Below are 26146 nucleotides of genomic sequence, written 5' to 3'. Positions count from 1 at the left end.
GATGTGGTATCACTGCCAATAAGACAGCTAAGCACCATAGGCAAAATCACAAAGAAGCCGTCTAGTTTTCAAGAAACAGTCTTCATTAATGTTGTTGACCGAAACAGAAGACCTTAGAGGTTTAGATTAGAATATGTATGGAAGTAATATTCTTTAGACTGTTTGGAGATCATAGGCTTTTTCTTGTCAGTCCATTAGAGACCATAATAAAATCTTATTCAAATTGAATCAAGTTATAACTGACATATTGATTGCTTTTCTTTAAAATAATAATATTTGTAAGCCTATTTTTGATTACATATAATTTTATATATTCACTCCAATGCCTGTTTTTTAGATGGTCAACTAAAAATGTGAAGAGCCAGGGTAGATTATCAATAGATTGTAGTGGACACAAAGATCTAAAGATTACAACTGGAATGGACAATTCTCATTTTGATTCTAAAGGAGGGGTTGTTGGTGGCACCCTAGAAATTAACAACCTATCAACATTTGGTAAGTATTGACACTTAAGGAATGGTAGGAACTACACTCAGTTTAATAAGTGGTCATTGGTATAACCAAAATAATGTAGCTTATGATATTTGATGTTTCCTTACTGTTTATTGAAGGGATTGCTTGTGAAGGTGAGACGGAAATGGAAAAAAATATATTTTCATGCATCTGCTGTCTCAAATAATATGTATATTGTATATTCAGAAATTATCATTTATTGCAAGGTTTTTATCGAGCCTGCAACTTTTGTTGCAGAAAGCTCGACATAGGGATAGTGATCTGGTGGCGGTGGTGGCGCAGGGGTATTAGGTAACTTCTTGAAAGCTTTATATTTAAGTAGGTGGAAGACATGGATGCTTCATACTTTGTATATGGATGCCTCATGTTACGAAGTTTCCGTCAGTCACATGTCCAATGTCCTTGACCTCATTTTCATGGTTCAGTGACTACTTAAAAAAAAGTTAAGATTTTTTGTAATGTTAAATTCTCTCTTATTATAAGTAATAGGATAACTATATTTGGTATATGCGTACCTTGTGTCGCAGTAAAAATGGGACACCAATATAACATCGACTTGGGATGAAGAATAAGTCAACATAAACCCATAAACTAGTCGTAATACGTGTGAGCCATTTCTGCATTAATTGAGTTGTCCAATTTATATATACTTGATTATATAATCTGCAAGTATAGAAATTGTAAACCAAGTTTACAATTATGTTCTAATAAATATGAACAATATGTTTGACTGAAATATTTGCATGCAATTGGAGCTTAACGTTAAGTTTTTGAGTTTTGGTCTTTTTTTCTAATACTAATTGCAATAGGTCAACTATATTTGGTGTTTGGAAATATTTGTCAGTCGCGCAGGTTTTATTTGACCCTGGCCTCATTTTCACTGTTCATTGCTCAGTGTAAAGTTTTTTGTGTTTTGGTCTGTTTTTCTTAAACTATAAGCAATAGGTCAACTATATTTGTTGTATGGAAGAATTGTAAGCTGTACATGCCTGCCTGGCATGGGTCATCTGACCTTTACCTCATTTTCATGGTTCATTGGTCAATGTTTAGTTAACTTGGTTAAGTTTATGTGACAGTTGTAATAAAGCTTTATATTTAGGACTATCAACATAATATCAATGATTTAAAGAAGGCAAGACATTTCAGTGTGTGCACTCTTGTTATTATTGTAAACAATGTGATCAAGTGAGTATCTCAATAATAAGAACTCACATTTTGATGACTGAAACATAGATTTATATGCGGATTTTTTCTAAATCGCATTAAATTTACCTCCAATTTTGTCCATTCTTGGAAAATTACAGTAATAGATGCACGCAATAATATCTGAATTTACAGTTACTTGTCTGGCATTAGGATGGAACCTCCATTCCTGGCTTTGAATGTGTATTTTTATTTTTAGAAGTTTGTCATTGGTTTACAAAAGATTCATTATCTGGAAATAGCACATACAAACTTTAAATGTTAACATTACTTTTGGTTTTGAAACTCAAAATTAGAATCTCAACAAACATTGAACCAGATTTATTGTTTCTTGTGGATCTTTGATATTTTAACAACAAAATTTGTAGAAACACTTTTTAAAAGGCAACTAACACAATATATAAATGTATAAAACTTTCGCTAATTAAATTATAAGAAACAACGTAAACTACAAGGACGAACAGTAGACCTTTTAAAGATCGATCTTTTGTACAGTGTAAAAGGGTACCTCTTAAAAAGTCTACCTCTAGTGGTGGTTTTAAAAAAATCGATCTTTTTTTTGGTGTAAACGCGAAGATTGATAGCGATGGATCTTTTTTCAGGTGTTTGTTATATTTAGATGGGAAAATAAAGGTCAGACCGGTTCTTTTTTTTGTTGTAGTGTAAACGCACTGGATTTAATAAGATCCATCTTGATAGATCTTGCTTGTGCAATGTAAACACGAACTGGTCTTTTTAAGATTGATTCAAATAAAAGTCTATTCAATTTCCTTGCCATTGTAAACGTTGTTATAGCACTAAGAGGTTTGGTCAAAAACTATTAGAGCAATAATATATATGTTAGCGGCAATAAGTGAAATTAGGCATTAAGCTTAAATCCTAGGCAATAAGTTAACGCCTAGGCATTAAGTTATTGCCTGAAATTTTCAGGCATTAAGCTTATTTCCTGAAATCTGATGATGATTATTCATCCTATTGCCGAACATGATTTTAGGCAATAAGTAAACTCTGGAGTTTATGAATATTTGGTGATTTCTTCTTGATCTAAAATCGTTTCTTAATTATATTTCTAATAATGCATGTATAAATATACATTCATTTGACAGCTCTTCTAAAGTAAGTTTATTTAGTAATTTTAAAAGTTAAAACTCATACTTTTTTCATGTTTTTGAGGTATCACAAAAAATAAAATGGTGGGGGGAGATTCTATAGTAAGTAAGTAAGTAAGTAAGTAAGTAATTATCTATTATAGTGACATGTGTATCACAACATACATTTATACAATTATATACATAGCAATTTGATATTTACACCCGGCCCATTGGACCTATATGTCACTTTAGCAATATAATATCATATCCGAAAACGTAAAAGTTTACAAAATAAAAATACAGAATTAGACGTAAAGTTGGTTTTTTTCTATGAATGCAAGCTGAATTTACAAATTTTGCAGTTTGAATTTGATAGTTGATAGTATTTCAATAAATGGATAAGTTTTTCGCTATTGTCACTAAAATTGTCTAGTGCGGCCATAGGTAGAAACCTTTGTCTAAGTTTGTCATAACATGGACAGTTTAACATAAAATGTTTTTCATCTTCGACCTCTTCCTTTTCACACAGTACACATATTCGGTCTGGTAGCGCTTCGTTACGGAACCTTCCAGTCTCAATGCGTGTAGGAAGAATCCCACATCTTAATTGGGAAAGAGCCGATCGTTCTTGTTTAGACAGATTTGATGTGATATACTGTTCTAGTTCGTAATTTTCTTTGAAGGTCACAAATGTTCGTAGTTTCGGTGATAACGCAGATTTGTATTTCCATTCACTTTCAGTATAACATAAAAGTTTATTTTTAGCTTCTTGTATGTCCACTATTTGTTTTGTTTCATAGAGGTTACTTAAACAAAGTTTATTAAAGATGTCCATAACTTGTGTGCACCATAATCCATTATTCTTATACTCCCACTCGAAAACTTTTTTCGTGAGTCTCTCGTCGTCCATAAGAATGAGACGGTTCCATAGGCTTACCATATTTAACCAATGTATTTGCGTTGGCGGTAACCAGCCAAGTTCACTGTTTATGCTATAGTGGGTGCAAACCGATGTAAACCACATAAATATCGTACTGCTCTGTTTTGTATCATGATAAGTATTGTAGCCCCAAACACCAAAGCAATAATCTAAAACAGGGCTGACACAGAAGTTAAACACAGTTTCAAAGGTTTTAAATTCAATTTCTTTGTATGAATGAACTTTTGAAATAGCAGCACCAAGTGCTTTACCACCAGCTTTGGCAAATGCATCCACTGCAGCAGTATAATTAAGTTTCTCGCTAAAAATAACGCCCAGGTACTTGTATTGCTCAAGGATTTGTAGTTGTTCATTTCCAATTTTGAATGTTGAACTGGTCCGTGGAATTTGACCTTTCCGGAAGTGCATAACACATTATTTTGCACTATTTACGTTTAATCTCCATTTCTCACACCAAAAAACTAAAAATGCGTGATCAGGAATATTACATCGAGTGTCTATGAGATTTTGAATTCCCTCGGCACCAACAACGTCACCACACGGTACAATCTTAAAGTCTTTACAACTGCCAATGATATCATGTGGAACGCATATATAATCGACAACAGATTTGCCTCTTGATGAAATTGACGTGTACTGATTCGATTTTTCAACAAAAAGACCATTCGAAACGCAGAATTTACTGTCAGTTAGAAACTCTACAAATATAGAATAAGATATGATTTTTTGCACACACCACGTTATTTTGTTATCGGCCCATATAAATGATTTAGTAAGTGACCATGACGTCATCAACGTTTTTTTCATGGTTTTCTACGGTTTATTAAGGAATTTAGAATTAAATTATAAGACACGCGTTATTCAGTGTGCACCGAATTTTTTATGTTATTTCTTCATAGACAGAAAAAATATTAAAGTCATTCCTTAATTGGTTTGTTCAATCCAATATATAAAAAGTTATATTTTTTTGACTAATTTTTTGTTTCAAAGAGTTTAAATGTACAAACATAATTATATCAAAATTATTTATTACCCTTAAATTTAAAACTTATAATATTATTTTATAATTTTGAATTATAGTTGTTGGTTTAATTAGATCCAATATTTCAATTTTTCATTTGCGTTTTTCTTTTACGTAAATACTTAGGACAACGGTTAGGACATCCTAGCTAAAATAATAGGCAGATAGCTTCGATGTGCATGCTGACACATGTCGTAAGTCGTTCCAAACTTCATCATAATTTCTGTCCTAAGAATATCTTGTAGGACCGATCTAATGATAGTTTCGATAAACAGGCCCCAGTTCTTATACTGTTATTATATAACAAATCTCTTTCTAATTAAATGAATAAATGTCTTTTATTTACTCACATTTATATTTTAGGCATTAAGCTTAATGCCTGCATACATTTTTCAGGATTTAAGCTTAAATCCTAGGATTTAAGACTAATGCCTAACATCATTTAGGCAATAGACTTACTGCCTAGGCGTTAGCTTATTGCCTAGGATTTAAGCTTAATGCCTAATTTCACTTACTGCCGCTAACATATATATAATTGGTTAAAAGAATAAGAACAAACATTTAAATTTAGCTTGAAATAATTTACAATTATATAATTATGTATTCCAGTTGAAGTAAATGAAGATCCAATAATTGGAAAAGAACCTAGTCATAGATTAGGCTTGTCACTGTTTGCTATAGAGTGTCGTATGGATTATATGGGTACTAGTGTACTGATGACAAGACTAAGTAAACTAGACATTGAAATCAAAGATGAATGGCATGTAGAAGACAAAAGTGAAAGTGACGGTCCCCTGGCTACCACTAGGTAAGAAATGTATCAATAGCAAAAAGATGGAGAATTTACTGTTTTACGTAATGCCAATGGTGAAATAAAGAATGATGAAATAGCAAGTTGATTCGAATGAGTGTGAAACTTGTGTCTTAGTGACAGCAGTTTGATAAAGGTGTGGGATTGAAATTAAATAAGACAGTATTGCTACAAAATCTTTTTACCAAAATAATGGACAAAGCTCAAAATATATGACAATCTCCAAATATAAAATGTGATACGAGTGTCAATGCTTAAATACGCTTTTTTGTTTTTTTTGTTGAGTTGATTTTATCTCATCAGTTTAACACAAACAATGAAAAAGAATCTAAAAAATGTGTTGAATAAAAAAAGTTGTTGTTTTTAGCAGGATATATAAAATTACATTTGGATGATTTGCTATGGCTAATTTTTCTTCATTTATCAACTTATATATGATAAAAACTTCACAGATATTTTCACAAAAGAAATATCAACCCTTTGTTTGTTGATTTAATGATGGTATTTAAATAATGGCATATGATTTAACTACTAATATTTTGTATGTTTTAGACCTGGTTTAATGTTTGCACATGGAGAACTTGGTTGGGACCAGTTTCACACAATGATATCAAGATCTACAACTCCTGATATCTTTAAGATGGTGGCAAAGATAGAGGAATTCATAACTATGCAGTTCAATAGCAGTAGGCGGGCCTTGTCAGCTATTGGACCAATAGGAACAAAGAGGCCTCTTGATAGACAGAAACAAAATGATGAAGATGAATGTAAGAAAGTAGTCTGAATTTAAAAATAATTTGAATGAAAGAAAGACTTAACAAATTTAGTGTTTCAAAACAGCTATTCTAGATTTGCTTCTATCAGGAAGGCACAAACCTAAACATTTTAAAGCTAAATATGCTATAAAATATGCTGCAATGTTAGCTTTATGACCAAAAAGGACTTCTAAAAAGGAATAGCAAATAAAGAGAGTCAAAAGATACCAGAGGGACAGTCAAACTCACAGAATGAAAATAAACTGATGCCATGACTAAAAAATAAAAAGACAAACACAAATAATAGTACACAAGACACAACATTGAAAATTATTTAAAGGTCATCTTTGCCTGATGGAAGTGGAACCTTCTGTTTCTTAATAATTTCATATTTTATAAACAGGAACTAATAGTATATATGCAGATGCCTTCTTCACAGTTATTTCATTTCTTAGGACATTTGTTTTTTTTTTATTTCAAGTAAGTTTTATTTTAGAAATTTTAACTTAAATTACTACAGCATGGAATTTTTGAGTTTATAGATTTTTTGTGTGAGACCATGTATCATGAGCACAATTGTAGCACTCTTTGATTGTTGTTTGTTTTCAGTGAACACCAATATTCTTCACTAACCAAACAAGACATTTAAATTTATTTCAGATTTATGGGACATTAAATATCACAGACATTGGCAGAAGGCGTTTGAGATGATAGCAGATTGTAAATTCTCCATGTTACCCTCCATGATTCCTAAAGAAGGCACCATCTTAGGTGGCAACATTAGTTTACATGGCAACAACATGACCTTGGCTTGTTTCCATGGTATCAACTTTAGATCAAAATCATGGGCACTGTTCTGTTTGAATGAAGCTTTTATTGTGTTTGCTACAGAAGCTCAGAAAACACAGGATGGAGGTAAGTTCATAGAATAGAAATAGATTTAAAAAAAGTATCTTTTGTTGTTGATGAACTGAAAGATGAATAAACAGAGGAATTTTATTTTTGCCCACTCATGATATCTTATTAATGATGAAATGGAAAACAAGTATTCATTCTTAGAATTTAGAAAAAAAATGTTGATAAGTAGTCATTAAGTTAAAGGAATATGTTATGTTTTAAAAAATTTTCCTATTTCAACATCTCAAAAAAATATTTATCCTTGAAATTCAAATATAATTGAAGTATTAAAATGATTATACTGAAAAATACAGGTCTCAATTTTTTCTTCAGATCTCCATATAGTACAAGATTTGAAATTAAATATTGGCCGTGAAGCACAACATACTCTAGGAAAGAATATGGCTTCTGTCTGTAAGATAAGCAGAGGTCACACAATGCCACCAACATTTACCAGTGTACAGGAATGGTTCCATTATGCATTTGCTACATCAGAAATTAAAGGTAAGTGCTGTGTTCAAAATGTTGTATTCCTTACATTAAATTGAACATATTATAGCCAGAAAAAACACTTTAAAATCCAATTTTAAAAATGTAAGTGAATGTGTTATCTGTAGAAATATAATGTGAGTATTGAGTACTGTTTCTATCAGTTGTATACATCTTTTATAAATGTATTAATGATATAGTATTGTATTTCCTTTTCATATTTAGATTTCTTGCTATATTTCAAGAAGAGTTCAGCCTTGATGACTGAGTCTTTTACGTAGTTCATCTATAGTGCTCACTTACCTGTCATTATTAAGGTTTTGAGTTCAAATGTCTAAACCAGCTTTTGGCAAGGTGTGATTGTCTCCTTTATTGTACAGAAATGACAGTTTTCCTTCTGAAGGATAATGGTTCTCTTTCTCCATCGCATCATAAAATTAGCTTCCATAATATAGCGAAGTGTGCCAAAAATCAATCAGTCCATATTCCACAGAGTTTAAGATCTTCAAACATCATTGCAATGGATTTAAAAAAACTTTTTACTTATTTTTCTGCTTGTTAAGATTAGTATTGTATTTTTTCCCCAGATTTAGATAACTTTCCTACCATGCAAAGGTATGGTGTTGAGAGTCCTAAGGACCACAGACGTCGACGTACACAGGACTATTTCCATGATACAGAGATGATATTTGTGTTGCCGTCATTAGAAATGTGCCTTAAATCTATTCATAAACAAGGAGAATATGAGCCTCAATCTGATGGTAAATATAGTCATGTAGAATAGCATAACCTTCTTGCATAATACTTGCAGTTTCAGAGTGATGATTTTTTTGGTAAAACAGTAACTAAGTTACAAAAAAAAAAAAAACAGAAGATAACTGTTTCCTGCCACTTTTTAAGAATCCAATTATAAGATAATGATCCCATCCCATCAGGAACAGAGATATTGATTCTACAGTTTGTACACAATTGCATGAAAAAGATGATCATGGGATTATTTCACATAAATACTAAGAAACACATTGAGTTTTAAGCATTGTGGTAGAAGATACATTAAACCACTTAATAAATTGAAACTTTGATGAGTAGAAAAATAAAGACAAATACAAATCATCAATGAAGATGTCAAACTTGGATAGTTATGAATCTATCAACAAAATAAGAAAACCCTTAAAAAAAATAGTCTCAAAGAGAGCTGTATGCATAAAAGTACCAACAAAAAGAAAATGTTAAAAGTAGATTTCTGATGCCTTATTTGTCATATTACCAAGTATGTTCTTTTTGTTGAAATTTTTTTTCAAAAAAAATCTTGCATGTCAAACTTGATAACATTATATTTATGTTACAGATGAGAGACCAGTAGTTGAAGTGACCTTTGTAACAGAGTTTGAAGATCATATCTATGTTGCTATGGATGCTGAGGTCATCCTTTTCTTACATGACCTCATTTCATTGTACATCAAAGAGAAAGATAAAGGTCAGTATTTACTATTTTTATTCCATTATGAATAATGATGAAACCACACATATGAAGAGCATACACGAATTGTAACAGGTTTGCCTGTTTACACACACTCTGAGACTGTCTTAAAAGAGGTTGGTTGGGAAACTTTAGAGGAACGAAGAAAAAGAAGAAAACTACAATTATTTTATAAAATTCAGAATAGTAATGCCCCTGAATATTTATGTAACCATGTGCCCCCTAAAATTCAAAGTACAACACAATATCCCTTGCGAAATGGACAAGATATCATTTTACCATTTTGCAGGCTGACACTAACTTCCCAATCCTTTATCCCATCAACAATTAAACTTTGGAATAGTTTGAACATATCAGTTCGAAATGTAGACTCGTTATCAAAATTCAAAGTAGAATTAAAAAACTACGACATTCGAAATGAGAATCAGTCTAACTTAAAACATTATTTATATGGTCCAAGAAAATTGAACATAATATTAACCCAATTTAGATGTTCGGCATCGTTCTTGAATTGTGACTTGTTTAGAGCTAACATTATATCTGATCCAACATGTAAATGTGGTTTGGATATTGAGGATATGCACCATTTTTTCTTTGATTGTCCTTTCTATCTAAATGAAAGGGCTATTCTGTTTAATGGTCTCAGCTGGCTTCCCGAAGGCTGCGATTTGGACTTATTCAATTTTATAAAGAGATCAAAACGATTCCTCGTAGTATAGTATCAACATAGGTAAAACACACATCATCATCAATATCATCATCAACCTAATTTCTGTCGTTCTTTCCTCATTCCCTCTACTTTTTTCAGTATAGATAAGTTATATTTATGTTGTTTATATTATATGATGTATGCTCACGTTCAATTTGTATTGTTATATATATTGTATTGTGGAGAAGACTTTATAAGTATGTTATACTTGTGTCTGATCCTTTTTCGCTTTCAGCAAATAAAATATGTTAAAACAAACAAAAACAAGAGCATACATTTAAAAAATATTCCTGTCCTCTGTCAGCTTGCAGTGGTTCTTACAAGTAAGAGTTTTAGCATGCTGTAAAACTAGGTTTAATCCATCATTTCCTACATAAGGAAATGCCTGTACCAAGTCAGAAATATTACAGTTGTTTTCCATACGTTTTATGTGTTTGAACTTATGATTTTGCTGTTTGATAAAGGATTTTCATTTTTGAATTTTCCTTGAAGTTTGCTATTTTTGTTGTTTACTTTTTTCATAGCATTTGCTTTGTTACCTCTGGGATAACATAGGCCGAGTTCACTTGAAACTCTTCAATGGACTTCAGAGTTAATAGATTATCACGTTAACGCACCAGAGTTGATATTCGGAACAACTCTAAGTAACTCTAGGGTAAGGCCCTGACCAAGCATAAAAAATAAAATATTCTCATTAGTTTGACGTCATTCAAGAGTTTCTCAAGTTTAACCCTGGCTCGGTGAGGGTTGGAACCAGGGTACGCTGGGTTAAGTTGAGTGGTTCAAGTAAAATCGTATTGGTGAAACCAAAGTAGATAAAGTTAACTTGAGAGTTTCAAGTGAACTTGGCCTAAGAGATTAAAAAAAATAGGTTTAAAATTTTATTTTTTTTTTTCATTTTATTTTGCCACTTTCACTACATGTTGTATTTGTTGTACAGATGGTAGAATGTCATACAAGACAGATACAGAGAAGAAGAAAGTGACTGACCCAACAGCAGCATTGAAGGAAGATGGCAGAGAATTTAACTGTAAATTCTGGAAGTTAGAACCAACTGTTAGGTAGGTAGTTCATTAAGAGAGTACTGTAAATTCAGAAATTATTGTGAGGTTTTTATTATTTTGAAAATTGCGACAGAGTTGTAAACGCAAAAATTTAAACTCACATTTTAAAATATTTAATATGAATTAAGCAGGATTTTCCCCAAAATCATAAGAATTAAAATCGCATTGAAGTCTAAAATGGTAAAATTGCAATAATAAATGCACGCAATATTTTCTGAATTTACAGAATATATAGCTACTTACATTGTTGGCAATGGAATACTATGATTCCTGGGTAAAGTATACTGCAATAATTTCATGTGAAATAAATTTCTAAAACACTAGGTCATCAGTTATATAATATACAGGGAAAAGTTTTAAATCCTACACCTTTACAATACTTTGAGTCAACTAGTCTTTAGAACTACTTATAAGTACTTAATTCTTGATTGAGAAACTGATATTAATGCCTTTTTTTGTAGAATTGCCCAAAGTCAGTATTGTTCTGATTAAATCTTATAAAATAATGACTTTTTGATATAAAAAATCAGCACTGTTATTAATTGTGTAGTAATACATATTTTAAAAACCTATGATATGGATCAGAAATGCACTCTGAAAAAGTTTATTACTTTTTCCTGCAATGAAATATAATTATAAATCTCACAACACATTGCTCCTTCTCTCTATTTGTCCTACATAACTGGCCACCAAGAAGTTCAAATAAAATTTTGACATGAGAGGAAATGTTTCCATACAAGAGTGATTGTTCTATGAGGTAAAAATATCAAGTGTTGCAGATTCCAATATAATACTTTCTATCTCAACCTCAATGAGTTTTAATCAAGTTTTTTTTCCTAAAAGAAACTAAATTCTTGCTTATGGATGATAATTGACAGCACATTCATGCTGAAATCCTAATATTTTCTTCTTATGGCTTTCCAAACAATTGACTATACAACCTTCTAATATCAGACCACAGATTAATTATCACGTTGTGATTGGTTAAATGCCGTCACGTGGTGACCCCCTATGAGACCGTATGGGGTTAGTAAGTTTCATATGGGGTTCATGACGCGTTAATGGCGACGTCATCTATTAATGTTGTGGAGTTTCATTGTTTATTTTTCAACAAAACGCCGCAGAAAAAGTCCAGCGTCCGATAAATTCATTATACGGTTAACTACTGACCCCCTACGGATCCATAGAGGGTGAATAAAATTCATAGGGGACTCTGCCTCCGGCCTCATCCCCTATATGGATTTTACTAACCCTCTATGGATCCGTATGGGGTCAGTAGCGAACCATATAACTTATAATATGGCCTTTTTTTATAATAAGACTATTTGACAAGACTTTACCATTACAAGTTACTTATTTTAGATTACTCCATTGGGCCAGTAAAGAAATAGACCCAGTTGGAGTGGATTATGTGCTACAGAAGTTAGGATTTACACACGCTAGAGTCACTATACCCAAGTGGATGCAGCGTGGATTCATGGACCCACTGGATAAATTCTTATCTATACTTATCGAATATCTCATTACAGTATTAAGAGAGAAACCTAAAGAACAGACAGAAGGAGAGAGTTAGTGATTGAATTATGTCCCTTTTATAATGTATTAATATATAGAGATTAATATTGAGCACAATGAAAACTACATTAGATTTTTGGAATATAAAATGTATATTTATACTAGTCATGAAAGTGTGTACCTATATTTGTATATATTTAATTATGTTATTTACAGACTGTGAATAAACCATGTTTGTGTTTCATTTGTAATATGGCATTTTTTCCTATAGTTATTTCCATGTCTCTTTAACCATTGCTGTTTATCAGTTTATTTTATTATATTTGTTTTGAATGACATTCATTATTGTATATTGATCATATATCGTTTTCACAATAGTTAACGTTTAGTAAATGTTGCCGGTTTAAAACATAAGATATATTGGAAAACTAAAGTATTATAATTAAAGTTGTTTTAGTTATTTAGTCAAGACAAACAAAAGAAAATATATATATAGCATACTCAATGTATAAGTATCAGGGTTCGAATCCACGAAGAATTCTCAAATTTTTTAAAATGAATGTATTATTTTGGAAACACATTCTATGTACTCTATAAATATGAAATTATCAAATCATGTAACTTTTATTTGTTCTAAAATACAGATTATTTTGAGATGTTTTAATGATGTGTACAGTTTTACAGAGAAATCTACATAAAATAATCATGTATATATGTGTGTTCTTCCTTTCACAGTGTCTTCTTTCTCTCTTTAAAGTGCTCAGTAAAACTTTCACAAATAGTCACTAGAAATATTATTGGTGCAAAGGTCACTGTCTACTATCAGTGGATAAATGTAATGTTGTGTCTATTTTAAACTAAGAGGCTGAATGGATTTGAAGTAAAGATGATTAAACAAAAGTGTTTAACATAAGTTTCACATGAACATTTACTCTAAAGCAATACCTTTTTAGGATTGATGGAAATTGTCTTAGATATATAGAACAGATCTTATGATTTAATGGGTTTACATGGAGAGCTGTAGATAGCATTATCTTTACCATTATATCTGTACATTAGAATGTTAATTGTATGGCCAGTATGAAATGGGTCCATAATAATCCATTTTTTTTATTTCGGGTAGAGTAAAGTATCCAAAACTACAAATTTTTAAAAGTTTCAGAGTAAATCTACTTGACATTGAAAAACGGCATGGGTTTTCATATTTTTGTTGTGAGTTATTTCTTCTGTGATAGATGATTAAGGTGCAACCTTTTTGCACTAAGATTGCTGGTCTTTTTGCTAATGTAATTGTTAATCATGTCAATACTTTTTAAACAATACCTTTTATGATATATGATAATGGCATTTTGACAAAGATTGCTTTTATATGAAATGAATGGCATTATATTTATTTATTTGATTTAATATATTTCTAAAGAAATGGGGAAATTCCAAAAAAAAATTACTGGAAGATCTTATACTTTGGGAATATTTCCCTACTTTATCTTCTGTATCTGCTTCTAACACTGGATGCATGCTAGGGGTATAAAAGGATTTTTTTTTTTTTTTTTTTATCTTTTTTCAAATCATTTCTGAATTAGAACTTCTTATTGAGATTTGAATTTATGTTGTTGAAAATTTATAGATTTTACATAATATAGTACACTTATTTCAAACATTACAAGGTATACATATTTATCTAGATTATATTAGTGTCTAGTAATACTATTTTTACATTTTTGTGGTGAGTCCGGTTTGGGCATCATTTTCCAAAGCCAGTATCTGTGTATATACAAAATCAACTATATTGTATCTATATGTAGTTTATTTATTTGTAAACATATGTAAGTAGAATGTTCCACGGTGAACTTCATTATTTTAAGGCAAGATCATTTTCATTGGCGGTAATGAGGTTTAAAGATAAATATTGTGTTAGGAATAGGCTTAATATTCCCTGTCACAAAAAAAAAATGCTTTTGAAAACATTACCCAGAATACATCAGTTTTTAAAATGATAGATTGAATATTTTTGAAAGTAATACTGAGGAAAAGTTACAAATACTGTACATTCATTATTATTCGTTAGGTACCAATTTTCATTGTTTTTGTAGGTAAAGGTGAACCACGAATTCAAATGATCAACGAATTACATATTTTCTATAGCATGGGTATGCAGAGTTTAATAAAACCACAAAATCAGATACCCTTGAAGTTTTCTTCAATCCACGAAAATTGATACCCAGGAAAATAAATGAATCCACAGTACGTGTATAAAAGCAGTAATATCTGTTCCATAAATCAGTTAAATGTTTTTTGTTTTGTTTTGATGTGTTTTTTGATTAATGTATCATTGATGTTTAACCTTCAGCCTTTTTCATTATAAAGGAAATGCAACTATTAAAGGAATCTATTGGTAGTTGACATTAATGTATGTCATTGTTCTATAAATGGTACGTCATTGTTAGATTCTTCTTTTATCTGTTATAAACAGTAATTAGAGAAATACTGCTGTAATACATATGGAAAATGGTATGACTTTTATGTTAGACAATCATTTCATTTGAATGAAGGAATCAATACATTTAGACTTATGTTTTAATTCAGATCATTAGTGGTGATATATTGAACATACTATTCTCACAGTAAGATTTTAGATGACTTACAATATCTTAGAGTTATGATAGGAAACAAAAAGGATTCTGTACATTTCTGACACCTTATGAATAATTTAATAGAAAATATGCTTTACATCACATACTTGATTGATTAATTTTCAAATTTGATTAATATTTTGTTTGGGTCCTAAGCTAATTGCATAGAAGTATTAAGAATGATTTAGCCTCGTTGAAAAATGACAGTAAAGATTTAGACAAAAGATATTCAATTTTAATAATAAATGAATAAGTTATTTGTCACTGAGAATTCTTATGTATTTATCTCATGCATATAGTTTTATAAGAACACCACTCTTTCTCTCCTTTAATTTGAAAATCTCAAAAATTTATTAATCAGAAAGTCTTTATTATATTTTTAGAAAGTAAAAAAAAAAACAATTATCTGTCAGGTCTTTAGAACTTTTAAACATACATTTAAATTTCTATATACATTTTCAACACATACTGGAATAAATGCTGTCAATATTGATTACTCATACCTATGAAATTGTAAAAATGTCAGCTCATAATGGGGACATTTCTTTATATTGTAATTTCTTATTTCAATTTTCATAGGTTTTTAGGGCAAAACAATATGTCTTATCATGCATTTATTGTTGTTTTTTTTCCTTGTAAGTAATGGAACACTCTTATGATTCAATTATTTTCTTTTGTTTTTTTCACTTATCAAATTTTGCAAAAGGGTGTGTGTAAATTTTTTTTGCGTAAAATTTCCTTCATCTGTTACTAAAATGAACAGTTTGGGGATTGTTTTATATGAGTTATTGCTCTGACAATTCTATCAATTTTCTACAGTTATATTTTTTATTCATGACATGCCTTTATATTTGGCTGAATTGGGGATATGTACCACGGCATTTATTGAGTAATTTAAATGTGTTTATCCAGATGTAAACATTCATTGTAAAAACAAAGGTATTAAACAGGAGTCTTGGAAAACAGGGTGATATTCAGTTTATTTTTAGCTTGACCCAAATTTATTATTTTGTACACAACTGATTTGAAAATGTGCTTTCCCCAGAGTTGACCATAGAAAAAGACAATATATATGGAAATTAATAAGAATTATTAACTGAAAACTTGAGAGTCTCAGAATTAATGAAAGAACAAATTTTTGGTTAGAATTGATTTTGTTTTGTCAAAAAGGTGAAATGTCAAGGTAACAACAGGTTGTGATTAGAGATTAAAAAGTTGAGGTGTTGAAATACTATGTATGAAAGGAAAACCAATCTGCTTTCTTCCTTAAGTATGTTATTGGTGCGTTAAATGCTCATGTTTTATTGTCAGAATGCAATTATTTTGTCCCATTTATGTTAACATTATTTTTTTTATACTAATTTATTTTATTTTATTTTCTTCCTGAATTTTTATGATTTTTACATTTACAGTGTGTGATGAATTTATCAGTAAAGGTAGTGTAATTTGTAGGGGAAAAGAACTTTCTATATTAAATTTGTATAATAAGAATCTGGTTTTGCCAACATAGTTTTGCTTAGAATTGTATATGGTTATCACTTAACTAAGTATCATTATTTCTACATCTTTGATTTCTTGAAAGAGCATAACTATAATAATAATATTGTTATTGGTTTTTAGGGAGCTTTTTTAAAAATATAGAGAACTTTTTCATTTGTTTAAAATTTCATCTGTAGAATATTGTTATTTGTTACAAAGATTCCAGAATAATAAACATTGTCATTGAAAATAGATTGTTTTGATTTGAAAGTCCATCATTGTGATTGTTAAGACAATTTATTATACCCCTCGCAACAAAGTTGTGAAGGGTATATAATGTTATTGACCAGTCAGTATGTCTGTCTGTCAGTCCTGTTCTTGTCATCACAACTCCTCTGAAACCACTCAACAGAATTTCATGCAACTTTTTAGATAATAAGGACATACTATGTAGATGTGCACATCGACACAAAATTTTAAAAACTCAATATTTCTCTAAGGGTATGCCCCTTTAACTTATAATTTTCTGAACATACTTCAGTACTGCAACAGTTTGTCATCACAACAATATAATGTGTTAATGTGCATATCCACAACAAAATTTTTTATCAGTTGACTTATGTAGAGTTATGAGTCTTTGAACTGAGGAATCTGGTGACATTTTGTTTGTCCAGTGACAATGTGGGAGCATGGGGTATGGGAGCGTGCTCACAAGGGTTCTTTAATTGTATCTCTTGCAATGGAAGTCACAGAATGCAAGGCTAAAATCTGCTTATATGACAATGGTAATGTCAGTTTACTAAAGACAGTCAGAAGACTATATTTTGCCATAGAACATTCCCAAGATTTTCATGCCTGTCTCTCAGGGTCAATCGGACTTACATTTTCACAGTGTTAACTTTTTTTTCTAAAGGTTAGTTTCTCAGTTGCTCATCATGAGTTCTAGTGCAACTACATTTAGTTTATGAAACAGTTGGAAATTGACCTTGTCAGTCAGATAGTAGTCAACTTTGATGAAATTATAAAGGGTACATTTAAATGGCATTTTTTAGCCACTCATTAATATATACCGGTATAGTGAAAAGCAAAAATAATCGCTGATAAAAGATTTAAGGAAAATTATATTTGAGTTATTGAGTCCCTTGAGTGCCTCTTGTTTTATAAAGGTATTTTGATAAGTTGCTGGTCATTTGGGTTGTGGAACAGTTGTAAGGTGTTCTTGCTAGTCTGACAGAAGTTAACTTTGACCTATTTTGTGGTTCAATTCTAAGTGTTTTTGTTCTTAATTTATAGTTTTACTATGGGCAAAATGTCAACAATATTAGTTCCTTGGAAGGGTAGGTCTTTATATCTCGACAAGAGCTAATTGGCCTTCACCTCTTGTCGTGGTTTTATGATCAATGTTAAGTGTTGAACTGAAGGAATAGTTGTCAAAGGTACCATGATTATAATTTAGTAAGCCGGACGCGTGTTTCGTCTACATAAGACTCATCAGTGACGCTCATATCAAAATATTTATAAAGCCAAACAAGTAAAAAGTTGAAGAGCATCATTGAGGATCCAAAATTCCAAAAAGTCCAAATTCCAAAAAGTTGTTCCAAATACGTCTAATACCGCAATCCCACTAGGACACGATCGCACTACGATCTGTAAAAAAAATGCGAATTTAAATGATTGTAGTACGATCGTGTAGATCGCAGTAAGATCCTATCACGGTCGTGGTGAGGTCTTCAAGATCATTATGAGCGTGGCCAACTTTAAACATGTTCAAAACAATCGTGGTGCTGTCGTGGCGAAATCAGGTCGTAGCAGAAGCGTAGTGAGAACGCAGTAAGATCGCAAAGGTCGCTGTACCATCGTAGCGAAAGCGTGATTCCATTCGGACAGACTTCACTACGATCTCACAGCGACGTTATCACGACCTCATTACGACCATCACGTTCTCACCGCGACCCAACCACGCTTCCACTACGACTATTTCACGTTTACACCAAATGCTCAAGACCATAGTACGATTTTAGCACGCCCTTGCCGTCTTCACCACGCTCTTCTTACGACCTGACTACGCTCATACTAAGACCATCATTCTCATTGTCATTTTCACATGAAATGTTTTATATATCTCCAGGTTTTTTTGGTTTGTCTGTATGTAGTTCTTGTCCATTTTCTCTAACGGCTCAACCAAGCTTCTCCTTTATATAGATTAGACCGTTGGTTTTCACGTTTGAATGTTTTTACGCTAGTAATTTTTGGGCCCTTGAAGCTCAAATGTGGATATTTGAGTTAACGATAGCAGAGATGACACATATATGTCAATAGATATAGGAAGATGTGGTATGAGTGCCAATGAAACAACTCTCTATCCAAGTAACAATTTATAAAAGTAGACCATTATAGGCCAAGGTACAGCCTTCAACACGGAGCCTTGGCTCACTCTGAACAGCAAGCTATAAAGGGCCCAAAAAATACTGGTGTAAAACCATTCAAACGGGAAAACAAACAGTCTAACCTATAGGAAAACCGAGAAGCTTGGTTGAGCCGTTAGAAAAAGTGGACAAGAAGTCATACATACAGACAAACTAGACCTGGAGAGATTTAATACATTTTATGTGAAAATGACAATAAGAGTGATGGTCGTAGTATGAGCGTTGTCAAGTCGTAAGAAGAGCGTGATTAGGTAGGTCACATTCGCGTTGAAAAAGGAAGTGAATTGTAATTACGACATAAGGAACATATACGATATCATATGTGAATAGGTTTATATTCCATAACGGCTAACCAGCCCCTTTAATAGCAGACTTGTTTTTGTACTGTTACGAATCACAGTTTACGACTAAACTCAGTAAAGACCCGTTGAAATTGCATTTAATTGATAAATTCAACAACACTTATCGTTATCTTGATGATATTTTTTCGTTAAATAATCAAGAATTTTCTCAATATACTGCTGAAATTTACCCCAAGGAACTTACTTTAAATAAATCAAATTGTAATAACTGTCCTTTCCTGGATTTAGATATTTCGGTTTTAAACGGGAAACTCCACACTAAAATTTACGACAAAAGAGACGATTTTTCGTTCCCTATTGTTAATTTTCCATTTTTAGATGGTGATGTTCCTTTGGCACCATCTTACGGTGTTTATATTTCACAACTTGTTCGCTATGCCCGCGTGTCTGTTGTGACGATTTTGATTTTAACGAACGCAACCTATGTTTTACTGGTAAATTATTATACCAGGGATATCGTTACCATAAATTACTTAAAACCTTTACTAAATTTTTCCATAGATGTAAAGATTTGGTTTTGAAGTTTGGTTGTACCTGTAGAAAACTTATTTCAAACGGGATAACACATCCTCATTTTTACGGAAATGTTGTTAACCGTGCCCGGAAATTTAGAAATGATCCATGTAAACTTGTCGCTCCTTTAAATAGACACCTATTCAACACTGTAATCAGATCATTGAATATTGTTAGCTCACCTGGCCTAAAAGGCCATGTGAGCTTTTCTCATCACTTGGCGTCCGTCGTCGTCGTCGTCGTCGTCGTCGTCGTCTGTCGTCGTTAACAATTTTTCAAACATCTTCTCCTCTGAAACTACTGAATGGATTTGAATGAAACTTAACATGATTGTTCCTTAGTATATCCTGCACAAAATGTGCGCTTCGATTTTTGATCCGTCAAAAAACATGGCCGCCGTTACTTAAAATAGAACATAGGGGTCAAATGCAGTTTTTGGCTTATATCTCAAAAACGAAAGCATTTAGAGCAAATCTGACATGGGTATAAATGTTCATTAGGTCAAGATCTATCAGCCCTGAAATTTTCAGATGAATCAAACAAACCATTGTTGGGTTGCTGCCACTTAATTGGTAATTTTAAGGAAATTTTGCAGTTTTTGGTCATTATCTTGAATATTATTATAGATAAAGATAAACTGTAAACAGCAAAAAAGATCAGCAAAGTAAGATCTACAAATAAGTTAATATGACCAAAATTGTCAATTGACCCCTTAAGGGGTAATTGTCCTTTAATGACAATTTTTCACAATTTGTTCATAATATTTGCTAACTTTAAAAAATCTTCTCCTCTGAAACTACTGAATGGATTTGGTTAAAACTTAGCATGGTTGTTCCTTAGATTATCCTGCACAAAGTGTGTGCTTTGATTTTTGATCCGTCAAAAAACATGGCCGCCGTTACTTAAAATAGAACATAGGGGTCAAATGCAGTTTTTGGCTTATATCTCAAAAACGAAAGCATTAAGAGCAAATCTGACATGGAGTAAAAATGTTCATTAGGTCAATATCTATCAGCCCTGAAATTTTCAGATGAATCAAACATCCAATTGTTGGGTTGCTGCCACTTAATTGGTAATTTTAAGGAAATTTTGCAGTTTTTGGTCATTATCTTGAATATTATTATAGATAAAGGTAAACTGTAAACAGCAAATATGATCAGCAAAGTAAGATCTACAAATAAGTCAATTTGACCAAAATTGTCAATTGACCTCTTTAGGAGTTATTGCCCTTTAAAGACTTTTTTCACAATTTGTTCATCATGTTGACTTACTTTAAAAAATCTTCTCTTATGAAACTGCTGTATCAATTTCAGCCAAACTTTTAGGCTAAATGAGTTTCAGAGTATCAGAGTATCTAGTATAAATTTTATATTCATTTCCTTGTATGTCAAGAAACATAGCTCCTATGGCTAAAATAGAACATAGGAGAAAATGATTTTTTTTTGCTTTTGAAGAAAATAGGACGATTCAAAGAACATTTAAATAAATTGAAAAGCCAAAATAATCATTGATGAGAGATTAAACCAAAAAAAATTCAGGTGAGCGATTCAGGCTCTTGAGAGCCTCTTGTTTTTATTGGTATAAATATTTATTTTGTTATCAGTAAATTAAAAGCTAACTAAATATTACTAGTATGTTTTATACATATACATAATCATGGATCTACAATCTGTCGATACCTGTAACTTGGCATTGCACAAGGTCATGTTTTTCTCTGGCTGTTTTTGACGTCTTTACACTAAATCCATTGGATGTTGGATGTGTACGGATTGATTGTTTAGTATTAGATGCATGATTTTTTTTATTAGTTGTTAGTGGCTTTGAACTAGCTGTCAGATAACTGCGAATACTCTCAGATCTGTTCATTGCGTCTTTTTGTGTCTGGATGTATAAGTACCCGGCCACGTCCACTTGTATTTTTGTCCATCTGATGAGTTAAGCCTTTTTCAACTGATTTTTATAGTTCGTTCTTCTGTTGTACTGTTATACCACTGTCCCAGGTTAGGGGAGGGTTGGGATCCCGCTAACATGTTTAACCCCGCCACATTATTTATGTATGTGCCTGTCCCAAGTCAGGAGCCTGTAATTCAGTGGTTTTCGTTTGTTTATGTGTTACATATTTGTTATTCGTTCATTTTTTTACATAAATAAGGCCGTTAGTTTTCTCGTTTGATTTTTTTTACATTGTCTTATCGGGGCCTATTATAGCTGACTATGCGGTATGGGCTTTGCTCATTGTTGAAGGCCATACGGTGACCTATAGTTGTTAATGTCTGTGTCATTTTGGTCTTTTGTGGATAGTTGTCTCATTGGTAATCATACCACATCTTCTTTTTTTGTATCGTAAAATTTACGAAGGAATGATTTCCGCTTCACCATTTTGAGTTCTTGATTTAATAGTTTGCTTGTAAGCAGCAACCCTCTATCAAGGAAATCATGATTGGAAATACAAGCTCGGGAATGTCGTATCGATTGGGAGATATATACTCCGTATGCAGGTGCTGCTGGAATGTTGCTACATAAAAATGAAAAGTTCACTATTGGGAAGCTGAAATCGTCTCCTTTATTGTAAATTTGTGTTGTCAACCAACCCTTATTGTCAATTTCCAATATAGTCAAGATATGAGGGTCGGTTGCTTACTTCTTATCTTTCTTACAAAGGAGTTCCTGAATAAAGTCAACCTCATAATAATAAAGTCGGTAAGACTAGAAGCACAATTGGTTCTCATTAGAATGCCGACAGTTTTTTGAAAAAAAACACGTCATTTAAACGTAACAAATATGTTTGTCAATCAAGAAATCAAGAATGTAGGACAGAAAGTCACAGGACAAAAAGTCACAGACAAAAAGTCACGGACAAAAAGTCACAGGACAAAAAGTCACAATTCATTTTTTCTGATTATTTTCTTTAAAGAAAAACAGCTTATTTCTACAAAAATATTTTTGTATTTTTCTTGAACTATTGTATATATACCAACTTTGTAAACAAAATTTCTCAAAAATATATCAAAGATAATCAAATAATTGTTTAAAAACAAAATGTCAAAGTGGCTTGGCATTTACATGGCTTCGTGGTGCCAAGAAATATATCTTTTGCATGATTAAAATTAAATAAATCTTGATTTTTCAAGTATAATGACACATTCCCTAAACTTTAATTTGAATATATGTATTAAAAAGTAAATATTTCAAGATATTTCTCTTATATATTCAAACAATTGTCAACAAATTATTTGTGACTCTTTGTCCTACCAAATTTGTGACTTTATGTCCTGTGACTTTCTGTCCGTTTACCGAAATGAAGCATCTTGTCAGTTTCAGAGAATATTTTGTTTGAGTCAAAGTGATTCTTTACAAAGTAGGATTTATCCCTCACTAAGACAAGATACTTGTATCTTCGTTCGCCATCCTTTTTATTGTCGAGCCTTCGACAAAAGTCGAAAAAGCGAGACATAGCGATCCTACATTCCGTCGTCGGTGTCATTGTCGTCGGCGACGTCCACAAATATTCACTATGTGGTTAAAGTGTTTGAAATTTTGATAACTTGCTTAATCTATCCCGGATGTCTACCAAACTTGGACATAAGCTTGTTCATGATTATAAGATAGTATCCAAAAGTAAAATTTAAAAAAAATCCATTTCTTAACGTATTTTACTTATAAATGGACTTAGTTTTTATTCCAGTTTTAACAGCAATAATGTTAGGCAAAGTAAGATTTACAAATAAGTCAACATTACAAAAATTGTCAATTGACCCCAAAAGGATTTAAATAAAGTAAATTTTTTAACAATATTCATAAATTTTTGTTATCTTTTACAAAAATCTTCTACTCTAAAACTACAAAGATAAATTAAACAAAACTTGTCCACAATCACCATTAGGCCATAGGTTATCTAGTATAAATAATATGTCCAATGCCTGCCAACCAACATGAATGACAGGGCTAAAAATAGAACACAGGGGCAAAATGCATTTTTGGCTTATATCTCTGAAACTAAAGCAAAAGTATAATGATTGCATTATTTCATGCATCATTGTGAACAAAAATATCAGGTGAGCAAAAAAAGCTCCTAAGGGCCTCTAGTTTCATATACTTATAATAGTCTTTTAATAAGCTTGTTATTTTAAAACGGAGAAGCAAACATCCTAATGTTTGATATAAATGAGCTGGTTTTAACAATTTTATTGTTCATGTGTAAAAATTATCAATGGAACTACTGTTTTTATCTGCATTAAGTTATAAAGATAAATACATTGGTTGTGGTATTTCAATGTTTTTGTTACTTACAATTTAATAAACGTCACCGATTATAAATCATAGTCCATGTAAATGTCAATATTTGATTTGATTTGATTTTTGGTATTTTAACGCCACTTTTAAGCACCGCGTCAAATTTTGAAAACAATACGACATAGAGGTTATTAGATGCATTAGGTAGCTTCAGTCAATCATTTACATATCTCCTGTTAATCAACAAATGCCTGTACTGAATATAAAACATGCCAACTTACAAAAATTAAAAAAATGCATACAGTCTGCAGTTAAAGTTTTCAAAACATGTATTAGGTTCATAAACTATCCTGTATTTTTACCAAATTTGGACAGAAGCTTCTTACAATCAAAATAGTGTCGAGAGGAATATTTTTATTATTATTTTTTCCTCACTTTTGTTGAGCCTGTAATTAACATCAAAAGAAGGCGAGACACTTGGTTCCAGGGAACCCTTGCCCATTTTGAAACAAAGCAATACCAACTCTTTCAATTTGTCTTTTATTTTGGAATGGGGAATACGAGTGTAAAGTGTTGAAAAGTCAAATGTTTTAATACTTTTGCAAGATGAGAGAGTCTTAGATTGTATGCACACTAAAAGATCTTTAGAAATTTGTATTATCCACATCTTATTCACACCACCTCAAAATTGACTGGATCCCAACATCCGTTATGTTTTGATTAAGATTAACGAATTGATTGATTGATTGTTTGGTTTTTTTTTTATCGAGTCTGATTCGGTCGCAGAAAGTTCGATAACGGAAAGTGACCCGGCTGCATTGGCGGTGGCCACGGCAGCGATAAAAAAAAAAATCTTTAAAGCTTAATTTTTTCAAAAGTAGAAGACCTGGATCTTGCATACTTTGTATATAGACTTACTAGTATGCTATGAAGTTTCCATTTGTCATATGTCCATTGTCATTGACTCTATTTTGATGGTTCAGTGAGTACTTGAAAAAAATCGATTTTTTTAATTTTCTTATTTGTTCTCTTATTGTGAGAAATTGGATAGCTATATTTGGTATGTGCGTACTTTGCAAGGTCCTCATGCCCGTCAGATTTTTTTCTTTTGAACTAGAGTCCATATCCCAGGTATTGTAAGCAATATGTCTACTATATATTTGGGTTATGAAATGGTTATTAGGTGTACATGTCCAACTGGCAGGTGTCATATAATTTTCAGGGTTCAATGGTTAAAGTTAATATTTTGGTCTGTATTTATTATACTGTAAGCAAAAGGGAAACTAAATTTGGCGTATACAAATATTTTACCATGTACATGTTACTACGGCATGTCACAGTTTATTTGACCTTGACTTCATTTTTATGGTTCATTGCTCAATTTTAATATTTTTTATATACTGTTTTCTTATACTGTAAGCAATAGGTCAACTATATTTGGTTAACAGAATGATTGTAAGGTGCATATGTCTGTCTGTCAATTATCATCTGAAAATATTGGAAATCAGTTTAGTTTCGAGGTCAGATTTTAGACGGCGAGATCGTTACGTGACTTACTAGATGTAATTCTCGCTTTCGAACCCAAGATTTGCTTCCATGTTACGACGACCATTCACTGCTATATGAAAGCGTTCCTTATTTGATTTTGTAAAACAAACCAATGTCAATGTCACCAAAGGAGTTTCCTATTTTGGATTGTCTTGTTTTTCATTGTCCTTATTTGATTTTTAATGTAGAACTATATTGTGGAACTAACAAATATCAGTGTCTACCTTTGTAAGTACCGTATTATAGATTTAAAAAATGTGAAATATACGCTGAAGTGAAAGGGAATGGATCCCAACAACACAAAAAGAAAAACCCAAGGCAACACACATAATTTTATGGAATACACTGTAAAATTTCTAAAACATATAAACATTAAATAATTTGTTTCCAAATTCATCTAGATATAACAATACTGGTCTAACTTCAAATATATACAAGTTAATTATTTTAAACAATAAAAATAA

The 26146-nt window shown here is 31.6% G+C and overlaps 1 protein-coding gene across 3 annotated transcripts in view; it reads left to right on the top strand.

Moving 5' to 3' along the window:
• Positions 1–16854, top strand: part of LOC143085251 (bridge-like lipid transfer protein family member 1) — an 85434-nt gene extending 68580 nt beyond the window's left edge. For all 3 annotated transcript variants that reach the window (XM_076261495.1, XM_076261494.1, XM_076261496.1), the window contains 9 exons: positions 338–495; positions 5378–5576; positions 6132–6346; positions 6995–7249; positions 7565–7735; positions 8308–8481; positions 9069–9197; positions 10850–10970; positions 12336–16854. In XM_076261495.1, coding sequence (XP_076117610.1) covers positions 338–495; positions 5378–5576; positions 6132–6346; positions 6995–7249; positions 7565–7735; positions 8308–8481; positions 9069–9197; positions 10850–10970; positions 12336–12546 — 1633 coding nt within the window. In that variant the 3' untranslated portion in view covers positions 12547–16854. The remainder of the gene's footprint in view (positions 1–337; positions 496–5377; positions 5577–6131; positions 6347–6994; positions 7250–7564; positions 7736–8307; positions 8482–9068; positions 9198–10849; positions 10971–12335) is intronic.
• Positions 16855–26146: the final 9292 nt, after the last annotated feature.

The sequence above is a fragment of the Mytilus galloprovincialis genome, chromosome 8, assembly GCF_965363235.1.
Source record: "Mytilus galloprovincialis chromosome 8, xbMytGall1.hap1.1, whole genome shotgun sequence".
In the NCBI taxonomy this organism is placed as follows: Eukaryota; Metazoa; Mollusca; class Bivalvia; order Mytilida; family Mytilidae; genus Mytilus; species Mytilus galloprovincialis.
This window is presented reverse-complemented; position numbering and strand designations above follow the sequence as displayed.